The 25,133-nt window shown below is 37.8% G+C and overlaps 6 protein-coding genes across 9 annotated transcripts; 3 read left to right on the forward strand and 3 right to left on the reverse strand.

Moving 5' to 3' along the window:
* The first annotated feature begins 245 nt into the window (after window positions 1-245).
* LOC119984968 (probable aspartyl aminopeptidase) lies at window positions 246-5,680 on the forward strand. The gene is made up of 11 exons (XM_038829101.1): window positions 246-460; window positions 589-724; window positions 1,100-1,178; window positions 1,304-1,506; window positions 1,613-1,685; window positions 2,812-2,922; window positions 3,069-3,224; window positions 4,046-4,219; window positions 4,812-4,886; window positions 4,964-5,104; window positions 5,238-5,680. Exons 1-11 carry the CDS (start codon window positions 376-378, stop codon window positions 5,457-5,459), a joined length of 1,455 nt encoding a protein of 484 aa, XP_038685029.1. The 5' UTR covers window positions 246-375; the 3' UTR covers window positions 5,460-5,680.
* Window positions 5,681-6,270: 590 nt separating this feature from the next.
* Window positions 6,271-9,179, reverse strand: LOC119985952 (adenylate kinase 4-like). Its single transcript, XM_038830446.1, has 6 exons — window positions 8,968-9,179; window positions 8,003-8,145; window positions 7,769-7,888; window positions 7,503-7,670; window positions 7,176-7,265; window positions 6,271-6,658 (listed from the first exon to the last, which is right to left on the reverse strand). Exons 1-6 carry the CDS (start codon window positions 9,071-9,073, stop codon window positions 6,557-6,559), a joined length of 729 nt encoding a protein of 242 aa, XP_038686374.1. The 5' UTR covers window positions 9,074-9,179; the 3' UTR covers window positions 6,271-6,556.
* Window positions 9,180-10,074: 895 nt separating this feature from the next.
* On the reverse strand, window positions 10,075-14,304 carry LOC119986112 (nucleolar protein 56-like). Of its 2 annotated transcripts, XM_038830663.1 has the most exons (9): window positions 14,000-14,138; window positions 13,284-13,389; window positions 12,946-13,160; window positions 12,523-12,680; window positions 12,061-12,248; window positions 11,719-11,971; window positions 11,347-11,495; window positions 11,104-11,238; window positions 10,075-10,746 (listed from the first exon to the last, which is right to left on the reverse strand). In XM_038830663.1, the coding sequence occupies exons 3-9, from the start codon at window positions 13,153-13,155 to the stop codon at window positions 10,397-10,399; spliced, it is 1,443 nt and encodes a 480-aa protein (XP_038686591.1). In that variant the 5' UTR covers window positions 13,156-13,160; window positions 13,284-13,389; window positions 14,000-14,138; the 3' UTR covers window positions 10,075-10,396. The 2 variants fall into 2 exon arrangements, with proteins under 2 accessions (XP_038686591.1, XP_038686590.1); XM_038830662.1 differs by lacking the exon at window positions 13,284-13,389 and having other exon boundaries at window positions 14,000-14,304.
* A 1,896-nt stretch (window positions 14,305-16,200) lies between these two features.
* On the forward strand, window positions 16,201-20,401 carry LOC119985095 (probable inactive leucine-rich repeat receptor-like protein kinase At3g03770). The gene is made up of 8 exons (XM_038829267.1): window positions 16,201-16,463; window positions 16,892-18,291; window positions 18,466-18,599; window positions 18,666-18,909; window positions 19,174-19,385; window positions 19,464-19,489; window positions 19,846-19,957; window positions 20,090-20,401. The coding sequence occupies exons 2-8, from the start codon at window positions 16,941-16,943 to the stop codon at window positions 20,315-20,317; spliced, it is 2,307 nt and encodes a 768-aa protein (XP_038685195.1). The 5' UTR covers window positions 16,201-16,463; window positions 16,892-16,940; the 3' UTR covers window positions 20,318-20,401.
* A 175-nt stretch (window positions 20,402-20,576) lies between these two features.
* On the reverse strand, window positions 20,577-23,000 carry LOC119985094 (probable adenylate kinase 7, mitochondrial). Of its 2 annotated transcripts, none has more exons than XM_038829264.1 (5): window positions 22,494-23,000; window positions 22,134-22,274; window positions 21,851-21,932; window positions 21,715-21,755; window positions 20,577-21,015 (listed from the first exon to the last, which is right to left on the reverse strand). In XM_038829264.1, the coding sequence occupies exons 1-5, from the start codon at window positions 22,869-22,871 to the stop codon at window positions 20,875-20,877; spliced, it is 783 nt and encodes a 260-aa protein (XP_038685192.1). In that variant the 5' UTR covers window positions 22,872-23,000; the 3' UTR covers window positions 20,577-20,874. The 2 variants fall into 2 exon arrangements, with proteins under 2 accessions (XP_038685192.1, XP_038685194.1); XM_038829266.1 differs by having other exon boundaries at window positions 20,577-21,022.
* A 635-nt stretch (window positions 23,001-23,635) lies between these two features.
* On the forward strand, window positions 23,636-24,786 carry LOC119984994. Of its 2 annotated transcripts, none has more exons than XM_038829140.1 (2): window positions 23,636-23,915; window positions 24,325-24,786. In XM_038829140.1, exon 2 carries the CDS (start codon window positions 24,390-24,392, stop codon window positions 24,738-24,740), a length of 351 nt encoding a protein of 116 aa, XP_038685068.1. In that variant the 5' UTR covers window positions 23,636-23,915; window positions 24,325-24,389; the 3' UTR covers window positions 24,741-24,786. The 2 variants fall into 2 exon arrangements, with proteins under 2 accessions (XP_038685068.1, XP_038685069.1); XM_038829141.1 differs by having other exon boundaries at window positions 23,636-23,911.
* The last annotated feature ends 347 nt before the right edge of the window (window positions 24,787-25,133 follow it).

Here is a 25,133-nt window from a genome sequence, read left to right on the forward strand (position 1 = left end):
TGAGTTTTGGTTATGGCGGTTGACTTAAAAGTCTAAAATACCCTCAATCAGTTAAAGCTATTGAGCGAAAGAAGGAGGGCGTTTTGGTCACGAAATGCGCGCATTAAAGATTAGCCGTTATTCAGTTACAATTTCTATTAGTGTTCGTTAGGTTTTGCCGGGCCAAAATATCCTCTGAATGGAGAATGGACCCGAGATGGGCCAGGGCCCAAAGCCATATGTTCGATTCGAGACGAATACGATCTGTGCACCTTAAACCTAACGCCGACGCTGGAATCAGAATCAGTCTTCATCGTCAGTCTTCGCTCTTCACTTGTTCGTTTGTCATATAAAGCAGAGCCCTTAACTCGAAGAAACTAAATCAAAGCAAAGGCCATGGCAGCGAAGTGCGAAGGGAGTTCCGTTGCTTCTGATTTGATCGACTTCTTGAACGCTAGTCCCACTGCTTTTCACGCTGTTGGTAACCTCGCAAATCCTCTAATTTATGCTATTCGCGCTTCATGAGAGTTGATTTTGTGTGCAAATGCTGCAGCATATGCGTATACAAGCATTATCGATTTTGCGATTGACTTATCGATGTCCTTGTAGATGAGGCGAAGAGACGTTTATGCCAGGCAGGGTACGAACAGGTTTCGGAGAGAGAGGATTGGAAATTGGAAGTCGGCAAGAGATATTTCTTCACTCGGAATCACTCTACTATTGTTGCATTCGCAATTGGTAAAAAGTATGATTTTGCTTCTTCTTTTTCCGTTGTGTTAATGTTATAGGCTTACAGCTATATATGTTGGGTCTTTTTTCTTCTTTTTTTTCATTCTCTTAGTTTATTGTCATTGAATATGTTGTGTTAATCATAATTATTATATGAATTTCTATGAATTTTCATTCTTGATGAGTTGGGGAATATATGTAGAATATTGATTCTCTGAAGCTTAGTGAAACTAATAGTGAGAAAATTTCAACTTTAATTTGTGTTGTTTTCTGAAGAAGTGGTTGCATAGTTTCAAGCTGGAAGCAAATCAGTTGGGATATTGTATTTGATTTTTTTATTTTGGTACTTTTTAGTGTCTTTTATTGCTGACATTTTGAAATGTGTGCTTAGATTTGTCGCTGGAAATGGATTCCATATAGTTGGTGCTCATACTGATAGTCCTAGCCTAAATTTGAAGCCTGTCTCCAAGGTACTCCTGCATTCAATGTCATTTACTCCACTGGATCTCCCAACAATAGTTACTTGCAATATCAATATGCTTCTTGAGGAAATTAATTAATATACAAGCTGGTTGAATATGGATTGGTTGGCCAGGTAACCAAAGGCGGGTTTTTGGAGGTTGGTGTTCAAACATATGGAGGTGGTTTGTGGCATACATGGTTTGATCGTGACTTGACAGTTGCTGGTCGAGTGATAATCAAGGAAGAAAAAGATGGTTCTGTAGCCTACTCTCATCGACTAGTTAGAATTAAAGAGCCCATAATGCGAATCCCTACACTTGCAATTCACTTAGACAGGTTCTCTTGCTGAGTGATTTAACTTGTTTTATCGGTTGATTTACTTGAGTGGACCAAGCATGCAATTCTTAATTATATCTATTGTCGTTGTTTATGGATTTAACAGAAATGTTAACAATGACGGATTCAAGGTGAACACACAAAGTCATCTTGTTCCCGTTTTGGCGACATCGATCAAGGTATGGTTGGCTTTTCTTTTAATCTGTAATGGGCACAATTTCCATTTCCAGAATATTGTTGGGGCAAAAACATGAATTTATTTTTGCTTGACGCATGAAATGATAGTCCTGAAGATTCCAACTAATGACTATTGATAGCAGAATAAGTGGATGTAAGTTTAGAATTTGACAATATTTTCAGAATATGTTCGGTGGATGGAATACCAAATATCTGGTAAACCTGTTATCCATGACAAGAATTTAGCTAGTTTCGATCCCATTTAAAACCTCTACTATTTTTCGTTCCAAATTGTCCAGCATTCCAGCTAAGGCATTGAGCCTGTCAGCTGTACTTGCTCATTTGACCTGCAATATACTTTCCTGGCTTTTAGCTCATTTTCATTGGTTCCATCTAAGACCTGACTTATGTGCACACTTTTGAAATCGCCTTCCTCAAGCAATAAATGGTTCAATCACAGCTTCTTTATCAGCGAGAATCTGTTTTCTCTCTCCAGCCAAATTAACCAGCGAGTAATAATAAAAATACTTTGCAAGATCCTCCCCTGAACTCTGCCTTAGACAACATACCCAAGTAATTAATTCTGAAGAGAGTTTGTCGCTATCACCCAAGTGATACCCATAAGGTTCCCCATGAGCTTGTTACTAATTTTCTGAGTTCATATCAGTGCAACGATAGATGTCTTACAGATTCTGCATCCTTTTCAGAAAGAGTACATCTAATCGTTAGTACCTAAGTCTAGTCATTCATCAATCTTGATGATCTAATGACTAGATTTATTTGGAGGTTTATCACGTGTGAACCCCATGTACAAGTTAATGCTGGTGGGCAGCTAAGAGATTATAACCTCTTTTAGAGACCACACTGTGATGACAAAGTACCCAAGGCTTTTCGAATTTATCTGAATGTTCCTGGCTCCAATATTAAACTTGAATTTAACAATCCTATATTCAAGAAGTTACCTTTGTTGCATCATAATTATGCCATGAAGGCATGAACCTAGTTTTTTGGCTGTTGATATGACTATTATCATTATTATGGATTTCCTTTTCTTTTCATCCCTCTCCCTTGGGACAGAACTTGTATTTCATATATGCCTTTCTTTATTTAATAAACTGCCTTGAACAGGCGGAACTCAATAAAGTAGTTGCTGAAAATGGTCCCGTTGAAGGTGGAGATGGAAAGAAGTCTGAAGAAAGTACCGCAGCTAACTCAAAGCATCATCCACTTCTGCTACAGGTAAATTACTTTTGAAGTTGAAGCTGTCCTTTTCCTTCCATTTCACGAGTGTTGAGGGTATCGATGACCCAGAGAAATGAATGCCCAAGTCATTTAAGATTTTTTGAGGATACTGATGGTATTAGCTCTCTGTCTCTCTTGTCTAGATAATTGCAGATCAGATGGGTTGCCAAATAGATGATATATGTGATTTTGAGTTGCAAGTATGTGATACTCAACCAAGTACCTTAGGTGGAGCTACAAAAGAATTTGTTTTTTCTGGAAGGCTTGATAACCTTTGCATGTCATTTTGCTCTCTGAAGGTATGATTTATTTGTAAGCTTTTCTTCTTGTCAACTTGCAATTAAGGGTGCATTGGAAGTTGTAATCTTTGAGGTTTTCCTATTTTGGGCTTACAAGTTTCTTTTGGCTGTGATATCATATCAAAATAGTTGTGTGCTTTATTGTCTGCATGTCCTGTATTTCATTTGTCTTGCTTGACATGAAGTCATTGGAGGTATTTTATTAAGTTCACAATATTAGAGTTTGACCTTTACATCTAAGAGTATGTTCTGACTATTTTTTTCTCCCTAAAATCCTTTGGTGTATTTTGGGTCGTACCACCTGGTTCTACAAGTATTTCTGACTTTACAACAGTAGTCATTTATGTGTAGTAAATTAAATAACATGGAGTTTGTTATCTTTGACGTTCAGGTGCTACACTTAGTAAATTTATTTTTATTTACCTTATTGAAAAGCATTTTGATTTGAGATGGCTGAAATTAGTCTTTAGGACACACCCAATGCTCAAGAACTTAAAGTAGTTTGAGATATTAACGTATTTTTCAATGTCATTGAAAAAGAAAGAAGCAGCTTTTTGGGCTTTAACTATTTGAAGACTGTGACGAGAACCTATGCCATATCAATGGCTTTTGTTTTTGAATTACTTGATTAAATTGTGATGGCATCCTATACTATTGGCAGCTACAAAACTGCCAGCTATGGTATTTTATTGGCATATATAGACATTGCCATTGCCCTCTCTGGTTTTTTTTTTTTGTGTAATGGACAAGGTTATATTTTGTATTCTTGTATAATGATACATTAGCTGATTCTTTATTACTACGTTCTATTTCAATTTCAGGCACTGATAGACAGTACATCTTCTGAGAGCAATCTGGAGGATGAAAGTGGGGTGAGAATGGTGGCCTTGTTTGATCACGAGGAGGTTGGATCCAATTCAGCACAAGGTGCTGGATCGCCTGTCCTGTTAGATGCTCTATCAAGAATCACAAATTCCTTCAACTCAGATTCTAAGGTGGTGATAGCTTCATGTCCATTTCTGATTTTTCTTTTGCTTGAAAGGTCATTGTTTTGAAATTCAAATTGCTCGTGGCGTCACGAACAGGTTATTCTCAGAAGTATATGAAAATCCAGGTTTTTTGTTTTCATACTCTAAATTTCGCCATAGTATGTACTTTTTTGCTGAGGTTAGTCACTGACTTGTAAGAGCTAGTTAATTAGTCCGGTTCACTTTTATGTGAACCGAGAATGAGTTTATGCATTGCAATGTGCAATTTTAGCTTCTGAGAGGTGGCAATTTGATTATTTTCTTATTTCACCATGCTGACATAGAAAGACAAGTTAATGTCTGAATGAGAATGAAAAACACCACCTGCCTCGTTCATACCCTCTCTGTCCATGCTGCGGATTTGTTTCTATTTCTTAATTTGATGTATTCTGTAGCTGTCAAGGTTACCATCTCAACGGGGACTTGCATGTTTGACCTGTGATTCAACCGTGAACAATTTTTGGAAACGCTTAGGAAGGAGTGGCCATATGATTTTAGTGATAGAGAGTTGTCTAGTATTTTGCATTTATTGAGGCATATTTGCTTTGTTTTATTTCAGGTGCTTCAAAAAGCAATCCAGAGGAGTTTCGTTGTATCAGCTGACATGGCACATGCCCTGCACCCAAATTATACGGTATGCAGACCCATGCTTTCTTGAAATGCTGTGGCTCATTCAGGCAAGTAAATATAGTATGTGGGTTTATATCTCAGGATAGGCATGAAGAAAATCATCAGCCCAAGTTGCATGGAGGACTGGTCATCAAACACAATGCAAATCAGCGCTACGCAACCAATGCAGTCACCTCCTTCATTTTTAGAGAAATAGCTGTGAAGCATAACCTTCCTGTTCAGGTCAGTGTTTTACACTTCCGCTAACATTATGTATCTTTCTATGCAATTATGGCGCTTAGTATCTGATAATATAATTATTCTTATAGAGGTGAAATTAATTTCAGTTCCTTCTTCTGCATCCCTACAAATGCAGGACTTTGTAGTCCGCAACGACTCGGCTTGTGGTTCAACCATTGGTCCAATCCTAGCCAGTGGTGTGGGGATTCGTACCGTCGACGTCGGTGCCCCGCAATTGTCAATGCACAGTATTCGTGAAATGTGTGCTGTTGATGACGTGAAACATTCATATGAGCATTTCAAGGCCTTCTTTGAGGAGTTCTCACATCTTGATGCTGTGATAACAGTGGATATATAATCTCTCTGCTTCTGGAAGGTCCAATGCTCAACAATCTATACATACAGTTGTTGCCGTAGCTTTGATTCCAGACATGACTGAAGTGCAAAAGCCTCAAAACATGTTACGTTTAAATAAATTTCACTCGCGAGGTTAATTGCTCGTGTTGTCTCTAGTTTAATTTGTCTCTTCGAATTGAAAATCTGTTTGTGGGTATTAATTTATGTTTGATTTAGCTTGGAGTTGTGTTTTGGTTTCTCCAGGTTTATCCTGAATTATACGTGACCCACATGACCGGGGTAGAGACGATCTAATTGAGGGCCTTTGAGGCCACAAACCTTGTACGGTAGTGAGGTACTCATGTTTAATCCATGGTTTTCTTTCGTACCAACCCATCCGAGCTTGGACGGCTTTAGATTTAACTACAATTCCCTCTAAAAATATGTTAAATCATAATTATTTTCTTTTTTTAAATGGCATATTAGAGTTTAAGAGTTAAAATTTAGTATCTAGGGTTTAGGGTATAAGATTTAGAGTTTAGGGACTTGAAAAAAAATGTAGGGTTATAATTTGTTTTTTATTCTAATATTATGAACGTCAAAAATGCTCTATAACATTTTAAAAGTATGATTTAACAATGTTAATAGTAGGAGGAAATTGCAACTAAAAATTGGAGCCCTTATCCATACTCCACCGGAACTCGCATCGCATTCTCCAATATAAGTTATTCAATATACACTACTAGGAGCATTACGAACAGTTACCTGTGTGTTGAAGAACACTTGCCTGAACTACAGTTAAACTAAAACTCAGCATAAACAAAACTGGGGAATTCGAATCAGATGTAATGCTGTATTGCTGGGAGACTAAGTCAAAGCTACAGATCTCATAAAAGAAGCCTAAAACCATAGACCTTTTATTCGCCAGAGCTCAGTTTAAACCTCAATCCTGATAACAGAGGGCGGGGACGTCCACCCTACCGGCCAAAATGGAAGAAAACCCAAAGGATCAGTGTGTTTTAAAGTGTCTTTGATAAATTAATTTTAAACAGCAATCCATGAACATCTTGTACTTGTATGAAGAAAAACAAATCCTCAGTAAGTCGAATTGGCCCACCCTCATGAGGAGAGCACTTTCTGAACCTCAGTCGTAACCTCTTTCGGAGGTTTCTCTGCAGGAAGATTAGCAACATTGCCCTTCTTCGCATAATAATCAATGACCTACATTTTTTTAGACAAAATACCCAATTCTTAGAATCGAAAGAAAAGTATAGATGACCAAAACAAATATGTTTTCGATCAAACATTTACACAATATTAATATCAACTGCATGGAAAGACGTGCAATTCATCGTGAATTGAATTTTATGAAACCATTAAGATAGCTACTGCTAACAATTAGTAGATGACAAAAAAATTTACATAAATCCTTAAGATTCAAAGAGGGTATAAATTGTTCCTATGTCTTTGTTAATAGCTTACTAAACGCACAAAACATTTCCTTTCCACCCAAAATAACCCCACTAGGCCAATAAACCTAGCTAAGTGCTTCAAAAGATATGATAATGCATTCCTTTTGCCATCCTACATCAGCACGTACTGCGCTTAACTATATCAAATTCAACTTTAACCTCAATGAAATATCCAGGCACAAACAAGACTCAATTGTTTTTTACTGAGAGGCAGATCAGCTTAAAATTCAATTAGAAACCTCTTAAAAGGAAAGCAGAAAGCGTACCGGTTCGGTTTGCTTGTGAAATGCCTCCAACCTAGATTTGATTACAGCTGCAGTATCATCTTTGCGTTGAACCAAAGGTTCCCCAGTTACATTCAGAAGAAAGAGCCAATCAAGTTCAATTCACAAAAAACATTCTCATAAGAATATTTTCTCTTGGTCAAATGTACTTCAGAGAATAAACCTACGACATTGAACTAAATGATTTACATATGAAATCTCACTATACATTAGCAATAAATGGATGTAAGAATGCAATGTTCAAGGGAAAAACCAAAATCAATAGAAAACCCAACTTTAGCAAAAACAGAATAAGTCATGCAGTCGTACATCATCAACTCCAGATGCCTTCGGAGGTGCAAATTTAGTGTGGTAAGTTCTACCGCTAGAAGGGTGGATCCAGCGACCAGTAATCCTCTCCTCCAAAATTGAGTCATCAATTGCAAAATTGAGCACCTTATCAACCTTAACTCCCTGCTTCTCAACCATCTCATCAAGCTGCACGTCGAAGGTAACAACATAGTCAGTAGTAGAATACCATCATTTCTGAATATATAATGATATATTTTTCAAGATACAATTGATGACAGCAACACCTTCTGTGCTTGGGTTACAGTCCTAGGAAATCCATCAAGAATGAAACCTTTCTGGCATGAAGGTTTCTTCATTGCTTCATCTATGATCCCAACAACCAAGTCATCCGAGACAAGTTCTCCCTGAAAATTCATTAAAACAAACCTTTTCACCAATAAATAACAAGAAACTATAAAGAAAATGTAGAAGATAGGACCGGAAAAAAAAAAAAAAAAAAACTACAATAAATATTTAACCTTGTCCATAGCCTCCTTAGCCTTGATTCCAAGGGGAGTTTTGGCAGTAACAGCAGCCCTTAACATATCACCAGTAGCTAAGTGGCACAAGCAGTATTCATCCTTAATAAGTGGTGATTGGGTTCCTTTTCCTGAGCCAGGACCTGCCGATCATAAAGATACAACAATTACAATGAAACCGTCCAAAAAAGAGAGCTGAGCCATACAAAAGCGTACAGCAGGAGAAAATTGTTGCCATGGCACCGAGCCGTGAAATTGTTCTATACTCCTCTCCTAATCAAAATTCTTAATTGGTTGTGAACTGTATAAAAGAGTTTCTAGACTTGTCACAATGTTCCGAATTACCTAACTCATACTTTCCTAGATGTTTTAATAGTTGCCTCTATGCCACTAAATCTCTGCAATCAAATTATCTCATCAGTCAATTTTATTAGAAACTGTTCCAGGAAGAAACTCTTCAAACAATGGCCTATTGTCGAATCCCATAGTCAAATTTGTTTCACCAGATACAATCTTCCACTGACTCAGTTTAATGCATATGAAAGAAAAGCCTCAAATCCGTGGACAAGTCCAAAATTCTTCTATAGAAAGCAGAGCGGAAACTCAAGAGCAATTTTGTCGAAACAAGAGGAATATAACAACTCATCTTCCTCTCCTTGACCTCAGTTTTTCACAGCAACCAAACAGTAAACGACTCCAATTAAAGTAAAATACTCCACAAACGAAAGAGAGAACAACACAGGTATCAAAATCTGGATATAATACTGCATGTAGACAGAGGTAAGTGAGTGAAAGAGCAATGCTACAAACCCCAAGAAATTGTCCCCCATTCTAACCCTCAATCCAACCCATTGATTATGAACACAATGTAGGCCCTAAACATCCAACATGCCAGATGGGTGAGGGTAAAAATGGGGTAAGAATTGGGGGTTGGAAGCATTTTTGGTGAGTCAAATTGAGAATACCGATGAGAATGAGGCGCTTGTCTAGTTTTGTGGAGCACTTCATGCGGCGAAGGAGCTCCGACATGAGATCAACGGAGGGCACATCATCCAATGAACTGCTCGCCATTCTAGTTTCTGGCTCCCCCCCCCCCCCCCCTCCCTCTCTCTCTCTATCTTAAACAGCAAAAGCTCAGACACAGGAGAGAGGGAGAGGCTTTTAGGCACAGATTCGAAGCGTAAAGTAGGCAGCTTGGTTCGGAGTTCGGATCTTCCAAGGCTTCTAGACCGGGTCGAGCCGCACCGAGTTTGCTCCCCTCAAATGACTGTTATGCCCTTATAATGTTGTTGATCTGAGCCGGGCCGCAATTCTTCAAACCTAGCCTCTAAAGCAAGCCCAACCCAACTCATGTAGTCTTTGACGGGTGAAAGCAGCCTGATAAGATCCCACATCAAAGAAAATGAGGAAGGAGTGGTAATAGATAAAAGGAGAAGTGAAGAATCCATTAACATTGATTTTTCGGGTCTAAACGAGGACGTTGGGCATTGAAAAACAAATTTATGCGAGCCTTGATACAAAATAAGAAATATCTTAATATGTTTAGAATTATGGACGTCACGAATCTATCTAAAGTCAAATTCAACTTCTCCGAAGACAAAAACAATACTTTTTAGGCCACTATCTATATTTAAACTGCATCCCTACTTCTAGAGACCCGCCATGAAAAAACTAAAAGAAAATATTGTTAAATCATTATTTTTTTTAATGTTAAAATTGTGACACACTCAACATAGACGGTTGCCGTCATAGGCCTATGTTGAGTACGTATGTATACATGCACCTAACCCACATATACTACGAGGGAACTTCCTTTAAGTGCATGTCCAATGGATTACATAAATTGAGTAAAAACTTTTTTTTTAGGTAACATTTTTTTTTTCATTTTTGTAGCTTCCAAGGTTGGACATGCTCTAATTCTCTATATAATTCTCTCCAAGAAACCATTGCCTGCAACTGATGAACGCGTCCACATCAAAACTCAAAATTGATAAAAATGGCAACATTGCAGCATCAACTCAAGAACATCAAAACATACATTTTGTAAGAATTGGAAGCAAGAATCAAATTCATCAGGTAGAAAAGCTTCAATATAGTCAAAGGCCTATTGAAAACTTCATTTTAGAATCAGCTGCCCCATTGACACCATGTTCCCTTGTCAGCTGAGGACCAGGTAGGTACACATTGCAAATACAAGGGAAGAATCGCGTCGTCGGTGCCGACGATAAAAGATGGAAGGATTAATATTTGCCAAGTTCTTAAATACTTAATCTCAACATTCAGATACTCAACCAAAAAAGCAGAAATGGAACAATTCTACAACTAGATTTCTCAAAACATTTGACAATATAAATATAGTAAGCCATAGAGGCTAGCTAGCGCGTTCACGAAGACTCAATTATCAACTTCACCTTTGGACGACTTCTTTTTCTTTTTAATGGCGCTGCTGGCAGTCCGCAAGCCCTCTCCATCTTCATTTTTACTCTTCTTCTTTTTCTTCTTCTTAGCGGCTGTTCCATCATGCTCAGCGTCAACCCCATTTGAACCATTGGCTTCTTCAACCGTCTGCTCTTGCTCTAATCTTCGCTTCTCCTTCTTTTTACTCTTCTTCACTGATTTTTCATCCTCGGAAGTAGCATCACCAGTTGGCTTATCCTCATCCATGAGTTCACCATTTTCGGTAGCATCAGACTTGGATTTCTTCTTCTTGCTCGTCTTCTTTGGTGCTTCTTCTGTTTCCATATCTACATATTGCAAAAATAAGTAATCAATAAAGCAAACAATACAGCAAAAGAAAGTATACAACATTGCCAGCAAAACTCACTTCTCCATGAAACTTAAACCTTTTCTGAATGGTAAAATTTTATTAAAAAGCACAATGAGGGAAATTTACCATGCAATGGCGAAGGGGATATTTTAAATTTCTAATCAAAGCCAAGGTAGTTAAATCAGAGGCTATGCATCCATATGCTTTATCACCCTCTGCTCATCCCTAAAGGCTACAAACCACTGGCTTGACATATCCTTTCCAAGTAAAATATATTAAAAAGAAGATGTGGAAGGATTAAAAAAACCACCATTATTTTTACTTCTAAGCACACCTTGGTTTTCAAGGATCTCAATAGCAGCTTTCATCACATCAATGTTTTTACGAGGTGCAACTCCCTTGTCATAGAAATCCAGTCGCTCCTCAACCTGCTCACGAAGTTTCTCGCCAAACGTAGTAGAACTGCTCTCTGCAGCACAAGTCCATATAAAAAGTTGAGGTCAACAAGAAAATAATACTTTTACATGGATAAGAGAAAGCATACAAACAATCCTTAATCAGAAAATAGTTAACTAACCTGAAAAACAATCAATTCGAGAGGCAATAGAACATTTGTTTGCAAGATATCGAGCCATGCGACCCTTGTTCTTAGCAGATGCTCGGCCGATAAATGACGAATGAAAGATCAAACCATACTTTGGTGTGTTTCCTCGGGTTTTCAATGCCCTGAAGACCAGAACAACCATGTGAATGAAAAATTAGATAACATATAGTACAAGAAAATGCCATTTTTAAATAGTTATTAAAACAATAGCTACTTCAAACAAATACAAGGTGAATTCTGAATTTACAAAGCCAAATATGAGTAGTATAATCCATGAAAGTGTAAAGAACTCAATGTACTACTAATAATGTAAAATTCAAATCTCAAAAGGGAAGAACCAAGCACCTGAAAAGTGCCTTCTCTGCGCCAAGGATCTGAAGGGTGGAAGAAGGGCACTTGGCCAAATTTGTAAGGCTACCAGCGTGAGAAATCAAACGAGCTCCAACAACTTCCCCAATCAAGGAGGCTAAATTTGGGGCTATGTCATTCATTTTTGCAACTAAATAATCATATAGCTTCTTCCTATATTCTGCAAGGTCCATTACCCGTCGAGCGAATTGATGCACATTGATCAAATCAATGGGAGATAAATCTTGTCCTGCAGTAGGGAGAGACAGGAAAGGTGGATGAAAATGTGAGATGACGTTGATGTGGCATTGATAAAAAAAATAGAAGTCAGACTCCCACCCATTGATGCTTTGGCAGCTTCTACAACCTCCTTTGCTTTATCTTCATCTCCAAGTATGTCAGTCAATTCAGGGATTTTTTCCTCAGACAACTTCGCCTTATCCTCAATAAATTTTGCAGTTTTGGCATAGAGATAATTGTCATTGACTATCTTCACTAATTCTGGAAAATGCCAAGAGTACCATTCTCTGCAGAACACAACAAGCAAGTAAAACATCATCAGGATATGAGATGATCAACCACCAAAACATCCATACAAAATTGGAGACTTCAAATTCTTTTTATTCAACGGAATATAGAAAAAAAAACACCCACGCAAGGGTTATAAATCTTTAATGAATATGATTTCATATTTGAACTCCACTATATGCGCATTTAACAAATCTGGGCCGTATAGCCTAAGATGCTAATTCCAAAAGGTTCCCAAAGGAGTATGGTCAGGAATGAAAGCCAATAACAAACCTGACTCTCATGGAGAAGGAATTAATATCCTTATCAAGAGTATCAAGCAGGAAGATAGCCTGTATAACCATATTATCGACTCTATTCACATTGAATTTCACTTTGGCCCTGCTATAGCTGTGACCCAGACCAAGTTGGGCTTTCTCCAAATCTCCAGGCTGTAGAATACAAGATGAAAGAGGGTAGAGGTAAGAGAGAATGACAAACCATATGTGAAGAAACACGCAAGTAACACTTACAATTTAAGAGGCAAACAACGGTTGGGCTGAGTTTGGCACTAACTTTTACTGTTTTACATGCGCTTTTATACAGTATTTACCCAGAAGCAGGTGAAATAAGCAATTTCAAATTTAACTTCGGTAACGTAAAGCTTTCAGAAAGAAAGGAAATTGAAAACAGTATCTGCTTAAAGAAAATGCAAACCTTCAGATCCTTGAGAAACCTATCAAAATGTAGCCGAACCCCACGAAGAAGCTCAAGAACAAACTCATTACTTTGGCAAGGAATTTTAGTCGCTTCAGAGATATGTGACCCAATTTTAGGCTCCGCAAGTCCTAAGCTAAACTTTGGCTTCTTACCTTCCTTAACTTTTGGGAGATTAAGCTCTAAAAAGTTCCTCAACTCATCGGTCATAAGCCCTGCAAACCAAACAATTAGAACTCGCAGTTAGCTAGAATTTTCATGCCAAAAAGAGAAAAAATATGTTAACCTGGTGAGGAAGCGTGTCTCCTTACATTAAGCCAATAAATAACCTCAAGTAACTAAAAAAATGCAGAGCAGGATATGGGGAACAAAATAACCTAATCTCAACCATTAAGTATTCTCCAGATCAAGGGTTCACTCATCGTACTTTTGAGTTCTCAACTTCTGTAAACCAAACCAATATAATGCAACACATTCAAAAGGTACAATTCTACAATATATATTCACATCCAGAAAATCCAGTTCAAGGAGAACTAATGACACAGAAAGCTGAAACTAAACGGTTAAACTGATATGAAATTGCTTCATGAATATGAACTACATGGGAAGGATAGCAAGATCTCACATCTCTAGAGTTAAGAGGAAGACTGAGCCTTTAGACGAGTGGCCTTAATTATTATGCTTAAATACAAGCAACTAGAATAACAAAATCACAAATTTACACCTTCTTTTCAAACATCAAACCTAAAAACTTTTGACAGTGAACTTCAAGGACGGTACTTAGCTCCTTCACTGTTTCAAACCCAAAATAATAATGAGCATAAAACACCAACAATACTGCATTCATATTTATTAAAACATCCTTTTCTCAGCAAACAAGAAAAAAAGAATTGCATGCAAACTTCAAAACTTTCCCTTAAGACCCAACAGCACCAGAACTTATTCATACTAATAAAACTCAAAATGAACCCCAAAAAAATTACAGCAGTAGCAAAAATTGATGAAAATAGCAAAAAAAAAAAATCTTTTAATTAATAAGGTTAAACTTGGTCACCTTCAGATACTGAGTTGCACTGATTGAGTGCATCTAGAGCAGAATCGAAAGGGTGAAAAGCTGTGAGCTGGACGACCTTCCCAAACCGATTAAGATCAACAACGGAGTTCCGAACAGCCTCTGTGTTTTGCCCAATTTCATCGAGTCCGTTGGCGACAAATAGAGAATACCCTGACGCTGCCTCGTACAGCAGATACAGAGCCATCGAAAAATAGTCGAATACACAATGCTCCCTTGATTATGCTGGTCCTGCTGGAGTATATCGGCTAGAGGAGGAGAAGAAAGGATAGTAAAGGGGTTTAGGGTTTTTGTGTTTTATAGCTTCGAACTAGGTTGAAATTTTGCCCCAACTGTGCCTCTCGGATCCTAGCCCAATTACATACACCTAGCCCGGCCCAATAGGTGGACCTTCACATGGGCTTCAATAGAAAACTGAGAAAGTCCATAGTTGCTATTGGGCAGATAGCGGGTCCTTGTCATTGCAACCAAAGCCCTTATAGCAACTCCATTAAATGGGCCTCTGTGGGCCCAATTTTAAGACCCAATTAATAAATTTCATATTTGCTTTTCTTTAAGCCTAGAATAGGTTAATACAATTACTTCTTAAAAAAAGGGTTAATAATTAATACAACTATTGAAAGTTGAAACACGTGAGCCTTTGGTTGAATGACAATTACGTTGCATGTAAGAGACCGATCCCATCCATCAGTGTGTGAGTTTGAGTTCTACCCCCTCCCCAAACCCCTGATTTCAAAAAAGAGATCGATCTCATCCATTAGGGCGTGAGTTCGAGTCCTGCCCCCTCCCAAACCCCTGATTTCAAAAAAGCTATTGAAAGTTGAAATTATTGTTTTTTTTTTCCCACAATAGACTCTTCAATACTGTGTTATTTTTGGTCCTTTAATCATGCATTCATGACTCCCATTGTACCAGAACATAATTTTTGAATGAAGAAAACTATATACTGGTTTTTTGCATGTGCCTTAATGTGAGGGCAAGTCCGATGGGACCAAGACATCCTTTTCAACATTTTATGACACCATTGAGCCAATGGATTTTCTTACATTTGCTGATGCTGAAATCTAGGGCAAGTTACAATAATTAATGCAAAATATCTCATGAGTATGGTTGTCAAAAGACTAATATCTCGTATCTGATTGTCATAATCCAACCGAATATTATATAAGTAAAGTCATTACACTTCTCACACAAACAACGCGTTTTTTGAGTTTAAGAATCATTTGGCGACGACCCATAAAATACAAATCCGTGCGAGTCCATGATTCAAAGCGGACAATATACTTGTTGTGTTACGCCTTGAATTTTCATCGATCATTCAAGTGCATCAATTATTTTGACAAAGACATGCCATGAACACAAAAGGGTGCAACCATTAATGAATGGTAGGCCAACTTGGCTCAATGCAAGCCAATGTTGCCCTAAATATAGGTTGAGGGTATTAGAGTCGAATGAGGACAGAGACCAACTTCGAGTGATCGATGTCACTCAATACCATCTTCACATGCCCAAAATTGAAGACAGAGACCAACTTCGTAAAGGACATGTCCACCCACCAAAATCATTATCCTGTTCCATTGGCTGTCAGGACTGCAAGTTTAAAAAAATTTATTTATTTTAAGTAATAAAAAAGATTGAAAGAAAAGATGTAGCTTGAATCCATTGAAAATCCAAAGTTCACTGAGAATATTGTTCGATTTAAAACACGAGCTCGGACGGATTTATTTTTCATAAGTCATAGTTATTGGTTCTTAAACTCAAAAAACATGTCAATTATGTAAGAGTTGCTACTATTTTACTTATGTATCATTTGGTTGAGTTATGCGAATCTAACGTGTGGATATAGTGATAAGATCTAACGTTGAGGAGAATGAGACATGAGCGACAATAGATAAGGAGAACCCACAACTTAACTCATTAATACCGGTTTTCCAAGCTTAAGCGAGGACGTTAGGTTTAGAAGAACAAATCCGTGTTAATCTTAGCTTAGAGTGGACAATATCTTGATTGGTTTGAGCTTATGAGCACTCCAAATCTATTCAGAATTCAACCCAACTCTTGGAAGGCGAAGGTCTTCATCATGTAGTCCTGACATAATCCAAGAATTAACGTCACAACAACTACTAGCAGAATGGTATGAACGAATGGGTTTTTGACTAGACCAATGCCATGACAGCCTGTCCTCTTATGGTAAGCAGCAATCGCAAGTACCAAGGACAAGCACTACGGTGGTGGATTCTGCCCTCCTGTGGTGTGGCCACCACACTAGTAAATACTACTAAATACACCATCACCGGTGATTGCTTGCATTACAGGTAGAGAGTTTTTGAAGTGGGAGAGACGCCATGAATGGAAAGGCCACTCAATAAGTGTTGGAGAAAGCTAAGCTCCTAGTTTACAAGAAAAAGATAAAACAGTGTGCAAGCACTAAATGCAATAAACCCAGGTATACCCCACTTCTTTACTCCTTAGATTTTCTTCCAAGGCCAAGTTCAGCATTTGCCAGCATCTCTCAACCATTATTATTGTATTATTGTTCATCAAAAGAGAAGAGAAAAGTACACATCTTTTACAAAAGAGAAACTTTAAACTTTAACCTTACACGCATTGAAGTCTGTTCAACAATTTTGATTTTTGAGCCACCCAACAATACCCAATAACAGTTCATAACTTGTCTTTCGGAATTTCACCTGTTTTGGATTTTAATGGTAAGGATCCAGTCCTTATGCCCATGTTGTGTTCGTTAAAATTTGTGAAAGACATAAAAACCAAGATTCAAACTAGATTTATACCTGCTGTTTTTGAGTAGCTGAACTTTAGTGCTGCTCATTTTGCTTAGTGATTTTGTTGGGTCGTCTGTGATTTGTTTTTCAGATAATCTGCTGCCATATGAAGTGTTTATAGAATAGAAAGGAGTGTTTCCATGGCGAACTGCAGCTTGTTCTTGTTATTATGTCTTACATGGAGTTTCTTCTTCCTGGGTACCTATCAAATAACCTCACAATCACAAGTGCTGCTTCAGCTAAGGAAACTACTGGAGTACCCAGAGCAATTAAAATACTGGAATGGTGAAGGTTTAGATTTTTGTTTCATGTCGTCATCCGCACAAGTAAACATTACATGCCAAAACAATGTTGTTACTGAGCTCAAAATTGTGGGTGATAAGCCGAACAAGGCTTATTATTATGATGGGTTTGCCATTCCGAATCAAACTTTATCAGACAGCTTTTCTATGGATTCTTTTGTTGCTACACTGGCAAGGCTAACAAGCTTGAAGGTTCTTAGTTTGGTGTCTTTAGGCATTTGGGGTCCCCTACCAGATAAAATTCATCGGTTGTCTTCACTTGAATTCTTAGATTTAGGTTCAAATTTTCTCTCTGGTTCAATCCCTCCAAAACTATCCACAATGGTAAAGCTTCAAACCCTTATACTGGATCACAATTTCTTCAATGATACAGTCCCCAATTGGTTTGATTCTTTATCTAATTTGACTGTTCTAAGCTTGAAGAACAACCAATTGAAAGGTCCATTTCCATCTTCATTACATAGAATTACAACTCTTACTGATCTTGTTCTGTCCGGCAACAAGATATCTGGGGAAGTTCCGAATCTTAGTGTTCTCAGGTGCCTACATGTGGTGGATTTGAGTTCTAATGAATTGGATTCTACTCTACCAAAAATGCCTAGAGGATTGGTCGTTGCTGTTCTAAGCAACAACTCCTTTTCTGGGGAAATACCGGAGCAATTTAGCCAGCTAAGTCACCTCCAACAACTTGATATATCATTTAATTCATTAGAAGGAGCTCCTCCTGCTGAAATCTTTTCATTGCCAAACATCAGTCACTTGAACTTGGCATCAAACATGTTAAGTGGCTTGCTTCCGAACCATCTAAGATGTGGCGGAAAACTTGAGTTTGTTGATATATCTGAAAACAGGTTGACTGGTGACTTGCCATCTTGCTTAAGCACTAAATCAGAGGGGAGATTTGGTAACTTTAGTGGAAATTGCTTATCCGTTGATGCAGGGCATCAGCACCCAACATCACATTGTACGGAAGCCGACACGAATAGGAAACATTCTGGAGGCAAAAATGTGGTGATACTAGTATGTATTATTGGAGGAGCACTAGTTGTTATGGTGCTTCTGGCCTTTGTTTTTCTTGTTGTGATCAGAAGATATTGTCCTCGAGGGGTATCGGAGCAGCATTTGTTGCGTAAGGCAGGGCCGGATAATTCTGTAGCTGGATTCTCCTCTGAGATGCTAACAAGTGCAAGTAGGTCATTAACTGACCAAAGATTATTTCTTTTTCTTTGGAAAATGTGACTATAGTTTGAAAATTTACATACTGGTTCATATATGTTGAATTTATTGGAGTTTCTAGACGATGATTTTTATAATCTGGCAATGAGGTCCCATGGAAATTTTACTTTCCTTGTCTATTACTCAGGATTTATATCCCAGGCAGCAAAGTTGGGCACACAAGGTCTCCCGGCGTGTCGGCCATTTACTTTAGAAGAGTTGAAGGAAGCTACAAATAATTTCGATAACTCTGCGTTTATTGGTGAAGGTTCATATGGGAAGGTACATCCTAAAAAGTAAAGATTCACCAGATTATGAAAGAATGCATAACATATTGTTTCTGTTCAGCTCTATAGAGGAAGACTGGAGAATGGCACCCAAGTGGCCATACGATGCCTGCTACCGTCGCAAAAGTTCTCGATTCGCAACCTTAAACTCAGGTTGGATTTGCTTGCAAAGCTCCGGCATCCACATCTTGTTTGCCTTTTGGGACATTGCATCTATGATGGTGGACAAGATAATTACACTATAAACACAGTCTTCCTTATATACGAATACATGTCTGGCAGAGACTTTCCTACTCAATTTTCAGGTGATTTTTCACATTGACATGCAATCCTAGTTAGTATGGCTTATTTTTGCAATTATATTCCTGTCTTCTTGCCAACCATCTGAAAGCAAGACATCTATGCACTATGCATGTCACTTGAATATTTATCCATTCTCTTGGTGCTGGCATTTGATAGTAAGTTGATTTAGCAACCACATCGTACCCAGCCTCATTTGGATGTTCTTTGATTCAGTGCTTTCTAAAGCAAATGTGCATTGTCTAACTACATGTGTATTATATTAGCAGAAAATAGATCTGGGAAGGGTCTCGACTGGTCGGAGAGAGTGGCCATTTTAATTGGGGTTGCAAGGGCTGTGCATTTCCTGCATACTGGGGTTATTCCTGGTTTCTTCAACAACCGATTGAAGACAAATAATATCTTGCTCAATGAACATGGGATAGCAAAGTTGAGTGACTATGGCCTGTCTATTATCTCAGAAGAAACCGGCAGCCATGGGGTAAGGTTTCTTATGGATTGATTAACTGGTTTTCAACAAAAGAAGTTGTAAATAACTCATCATATTCTCCGATGGCAGGAAAATGGAGGCGACGATAAATCAAGGTATGATTTCCTATCATCAATGGCATTACTACGAAATTAATCTCCAGTACTGTTAAGTGCAGATGGGCCATGACAAAAAAAAAATCAACTCTTCAATAACTTATGGGGAACTGGTGACAAGAAATTTGATTAATTTGCTGCTACATATTCCTTGATTTCCATAAAACAAGTTGATCAATCAATAGTTGTTGTGGATGCGATTTTTGCATCCAAGGTTTTGTCCGCTCTAGGTACCTCTACGGGCATTCGTACCCTCCCCTCACAGATTTACTTCTCATCTCTCCCACTCGAACTCATAATCTCTTTAGTTTGGAAAATTGAGTGTGTACCCAAGTATTGTGTCTCCGTGTCTGCAGGCAAATGACAATATTTGACGATGATATCTATAGCTTTGGATTCATATTACTTGAAGCTCTCATTGGACGTTCCGGATTTGCTGGACGAGAGGCGCTTATACAAGATGAATTGGTATGTTTGGGAACTAAAGTCCTGTTGAAAACTATGTTTCACTGTCTTCTTCATTTCCTGTGGTGTGAACTTTCTGGAGGTTATTGAAAAACTATACTAGAAACCTTGACACCAGAATACAACATTTTGCAGGCATTTTTGAACAACCAGGAGGAACGGTTTAGAGTAGTAGACTCCATGGTGATGGCAACTTGCTCTCAGGAATCTTTATCAGTTGTGATTGGGATAATGAACAAATGTATCCACTCAGAGTCATGGAGCCGTCCTTCTTTTGAGGACATTCTTTGGAACTTACAGTATGCTGCTCAAGTTCAGGCAACAGCAGATGAACAGAAAATGGACAAAACTTCATATCAATGAGTTCTTGAGACTTGAAACTACGCGCTAATAATACCCATACCCGGAAAATACCTGTGTAACTTCAGAGTCCACCCCGTCCCCTCCCTCTTGTTTTTGTACTACATAAATATAGAGTATATTGAAGGCAGTACGATTTCATTACATACCGAATGTGTTGAATTGTGCTTGTCATTCTAATATTGAAACAGAGCATCAATACCAACAACATTTGCGGATAGTCGAGAAACAGAAGGACATTGCTCTATAAGCTGCTAGAAACTTATACAAAATGTCAAGGAACATTACACCTTCCTTTTACATATTATTATTCCACTGGCAAATCATACATTCAGAATTACTTTTGTGCTTTTGGAATAGTATCTCCCAACTCTATTTAGTATTTACAAACCCGCTTACTCCCGGATGTAGGGGACGTTGGGAAACTTCATCCCTACCATTTATTTACAATGCCTTTCCATATAACCATGCAATTCATGTTTTGTATTTATAGCTAAGCCAGCAAGTGAATGAGAATATAGGTACAAGAAGATCTATGGAAAACTTACTTGCTCTCTCTGTCAATGTCCGTCATAAATGTATGGTATGTGTTGCAGATGCAATGCAGCCAAAAGACCCTTCCAAGTCTCCCAAGGTGCACTTGCTACTTGAAAGTCGAGAAGCTTTTTCTGTTTCCTATAATAGTCTTCCAGTGGCTTGCTCTGAGAACTCAAGAAAATAAAAGCAACCAAGACCATCATCATCATTTTTTTTAGCTTTCTGTTACATAAAAACATAACTAATAGAGGTCCAAATTGACTATCATCAAGAATTCAAGATTAACAAGTACAATCTTTATCAAAGTACTTGCATAAAAGGCAATAAATTTGTATTTGATACAATGAATTTGAAGGAGCTGCTTCCAATATTTCTTTTATACCCAAACAAGCTGTTCAACCTAGATATGGGTTTGAACTATGAGACAGAAGGGTCAAAACCACAACTGTCTCCCTTTGATTAGAATAAACTCAAGGGAACATAAGAAGACTTCAAGATTTGAAAGACAGGTTGTGGTATACCCTCCCTCACAGAGACAGAGCAATAAGCAGAACATGAAACCTAGTCAATACACACCCACAGAGCTCATAGGGTCCATGCTAATTATTTTTTTTCAATTAATGAAAACGCAGAAACCAAAAGGGAAGACGAAAGGAAAAATGTTCAGACTGACTTCAAGATTATATACCAACGTCTATGATCTAAACTAGAATCAAATTCATGGCAAGGAACATCACTTGACAGTAACTTGGAGGAACCAAAAGACCTGGAGGGATGTTTTATCAAATTGATTCAATAGAAGAACACAATGTCACACTTGAGACTACACCACAATCCAGGGAAATAACAAGACTGACAAATACCTTCTCTGCATAGGCTTGGAGTTCTTCTTTCCAATCAATTTCTGTGACAGAAATAAGTAAACATTGAGATAAATGAACTAGGAAGTAGCTTCCTTAGCAAGATTTAAGATTATTGGACAAAGAACTGTCATACTACCTCCCAGGTGCTTCACCAAGAAATTCTCAGTGCATCTGAAATTCACTACTAGATCGATCTCAGCAAGTTGGTCAAGAATCTCCTGAATAAGAAATGGAAAGTTGAGATAACAGGTTTGTCAATTTTTAGTCCTAGCAGATTATCAACGTCCTATAAGTATTCATAATCTGAGCATTGTTACAAACATTCATGCAGTTTATTTTGAACAAGGAAATGAGAATACTGGTATGGTATCCACTAAAAGCAGTCAAAGAAAGCCAAGTTCTTAAAAACAAAAACTCACAGCTTGGATTTGTGACCGAGGGACTCCATCCAGAATAAAACCAGTCTCACCTCTGGAATATCCATCATCCAGCCTTTTTGACAATAACCCTAGGATTATGTCCTCAGAAACAATTTCCCCACAATTCACTGCATCCGCAATCTGCTTTCACAAAAATGAAGCCAAAACTACTGATAACTAATAAGAGTAATCAAGTTATCCATTGCAATTTGCATTGATCCATGATTCCATTTGTACAATTGCAATTCATTCTTCCAAGGATTATCCAATAGCTGGACTTGCCAGAGTGATTGAACTAATAATCAAAAACAGAAACAAAGATTCCAAGAACCAAGAAGCAAAGAATGCAAGAATTGGAACCTGTTTATAGAGAGAAGAGCTGGGGCCGAGCTCTTGACGAACAAGACACCCCATGGAAATGCGAGGGATTTTTAGAAACTTCGAGAGTGCTACGGCGTACACGCTCCTCTTGGAGCGTGGGCTTCCAATGAACGCCCACTGCACTCCTCGTCTCGGAGCTGATCCTTCCGTGTCAGCCATGGGGGCCGGTCCCAATAGATTGCCTTGCGACTTGTTGCAATTGTCGTCGTAAAAATCGGGGTCGATTATTTCCGGCAAAGCTGCTGCGACACTGCGGAACCGGCGAGGATTTAGCCGGAAAATATGGCGAACAGGGGACGACACCATCGTCAGACTATTCAGTGCGGTGAAGCTAAAAATTGACAAAAGAGGTTTCATATGCGATGGAGGAGCGAAAAAGGGAATGAGAGTTCTGTGAAATAGGGGAGTTTATACTGCAATGATCATCGTCGCCAGCCGGCTCTGCCTGCGACGCTCTCAGTAGAACATCCGAAATCAGAACAACTGGGAGTCATCACTCATTAGTCATGTATTAATTAAAATAAAATAAAATAAAATAAAATAATTTAAATTTTAAAAAAGGCCGATTTATTTATTTATTTTTGAAATACTATTGATAAATTTGCTTCTCATTATACTCGAATCTTAGACACTCATATGTCTAACCTATTATCAATCGAACCACCACTCGTTGGTGACACAGATTTCATTCTAAATCTATGTATTAGAATATATTTTTTTGGTAAAATGCATTGAGTGGTAAAATACTAAAATGCATTGAGTGGAGAATCATAGGTTATAACCTGATTTCTAACTGATCCTCTTACTTTTTAAATTTAACAGTTAAGCCTCATGAGTTTCTTAAATACTCTAATCATTAATGAGACACCTCCATCCAGATTTCGTCCGTTAACTAACGAAATCAATTTTTTTTTTAAAAAAGGGTTTAAACTCAACGGTAGTATTAGTTATACATAGCCAAACATCCCTAACTATCCCTAATACACCTGGCTTTCCTCATCAGCCATATGACATGACAATTTCAAAACTAAATAATATTTTGAAATTCAAAAATTTTCTCTCATAAATCTTGTACTTATCTAGAAACCCTCTACATCCTCTCTCTCTCCATCTACATCCTCTCTCTCTCCTACCACTCTCCTGCAAGCCTCTCTCTCTCCAATCACTTTTCATCTACAACCCCTCTCCCCAACCATTTTCCATCTACAACCTCTTTGTCTTTGCCTTTTGCAGATGATGTCGTAGATCCGGTGATGCGAAAGATGACGTCACATCTTCACAGCTTGGTTTGTTTGAGTTGATGAGTTGTTGCTATTCTTTCTTGGCTTGTTGACAGTAGTTCTTATTTGTGAGGGCGATTTCAACTACTGCGCCCGCTGTTTGGGGTCTTCCATGGTGTAGGTTTGTTTGTTTGAGGTCTTTCATATTGTCAGTTTGTTTGTCTTTGGTGCTTATGTTGTTTTTACCTTAGAGTTGGTTGGGAGCTTTTCTCTTTCTCTGAACGTTCAAAACTCTATTCGAAGTGAATAATTACAATAATCTAATGTATAATTACAATGATGAATATTATTTGTACTCCATTTTTTATTAAGTACACTCCATTAACCCTTTAAAAATACACTGGAGTGGACTGTACTTAGTAAAAAATGGAGTGCAAATAATGTTCATCAATTACAATTGATAGTTTTTAATTACATTATTCCAATGCGTAATTACACTGATAACTTTTAATTATAAAACAACAGTGAATAATTACATTATTCCAATACATAATTACACATTGATATTTTTAATTATATTAATTCTTCAGAGGATGATGAAGAAGTTCTGGAAGCGAGAGAGAAGGTGAAAAATTACAGTAGAGGATGGAAATCAATGGCTTTACTAAATGAAAGTGACAAAGAAGATGATATTATCATAGGAGCTGCTGCTACTAAGGATGTTAATGTAGATACAGGGGATGCTGAAAGAGGTGATGTTGAAATGGATGGCAGTGATGTTGAATTGGATGCTGCTGCCGATGCTGAACTGGATACTGGTGGTGAGTCAGATGGTCTATGCAGTGATTATTTCAATTCATCTGATCCTGGTAGCTATAGAGATAGCACTGATGAAGACATTGAATTAAGAGATGATGCAGTCCGGAAGAAGAGCATATTCTCAAGATTCAAACTGAGTTCAAAACATACAAATATCAATGTGAATCCAATTTGTTTCATCTTTTGATATCCTTGACAATATATATGTAATTACATTGTTTGCAAGTCCAATTACTCTGGATAAATTTATAATTTTTGATTATGTTGTCTTAATTATATCTCATAAACAATTTGAATGATTACAAAACAACAGTGGATAATTACATTATTTCAATTCGGAATTACACATTGATAATTTCTAATTACATTATTGTAACCATACTTACACATTGATTTAGGCGTTGTCATGACTCTCATGAAGAGAGAGAAAATGGTAAATTTGAGTTAAAGATAAGCAAGAAAGAGAAAAAAAAAAGTAAATCTGATAAGAAGAGAAGCATGAGAGAGAAAAAGTATATCAGAATTGTAGTCTTGAAATACGTGAGAGATTATGAGAGAGAAGTGGGAGAAATAAGCTAGA

Source organism: Tripterygium wilfordii, chromosome 19 (assembly GCF_013401445.1).
Source record: "Tripterygium wilfordii isolate XIE 37 chromosome 19, ASM1340144v1, whole genome shotgun sequence".
NCBI lineage: Eukaryota > Viridiplantae > Streptophyta > Magnoliopsida > Celastrales > Celastraceae > Tripterygium > Tripterygium wilfordii.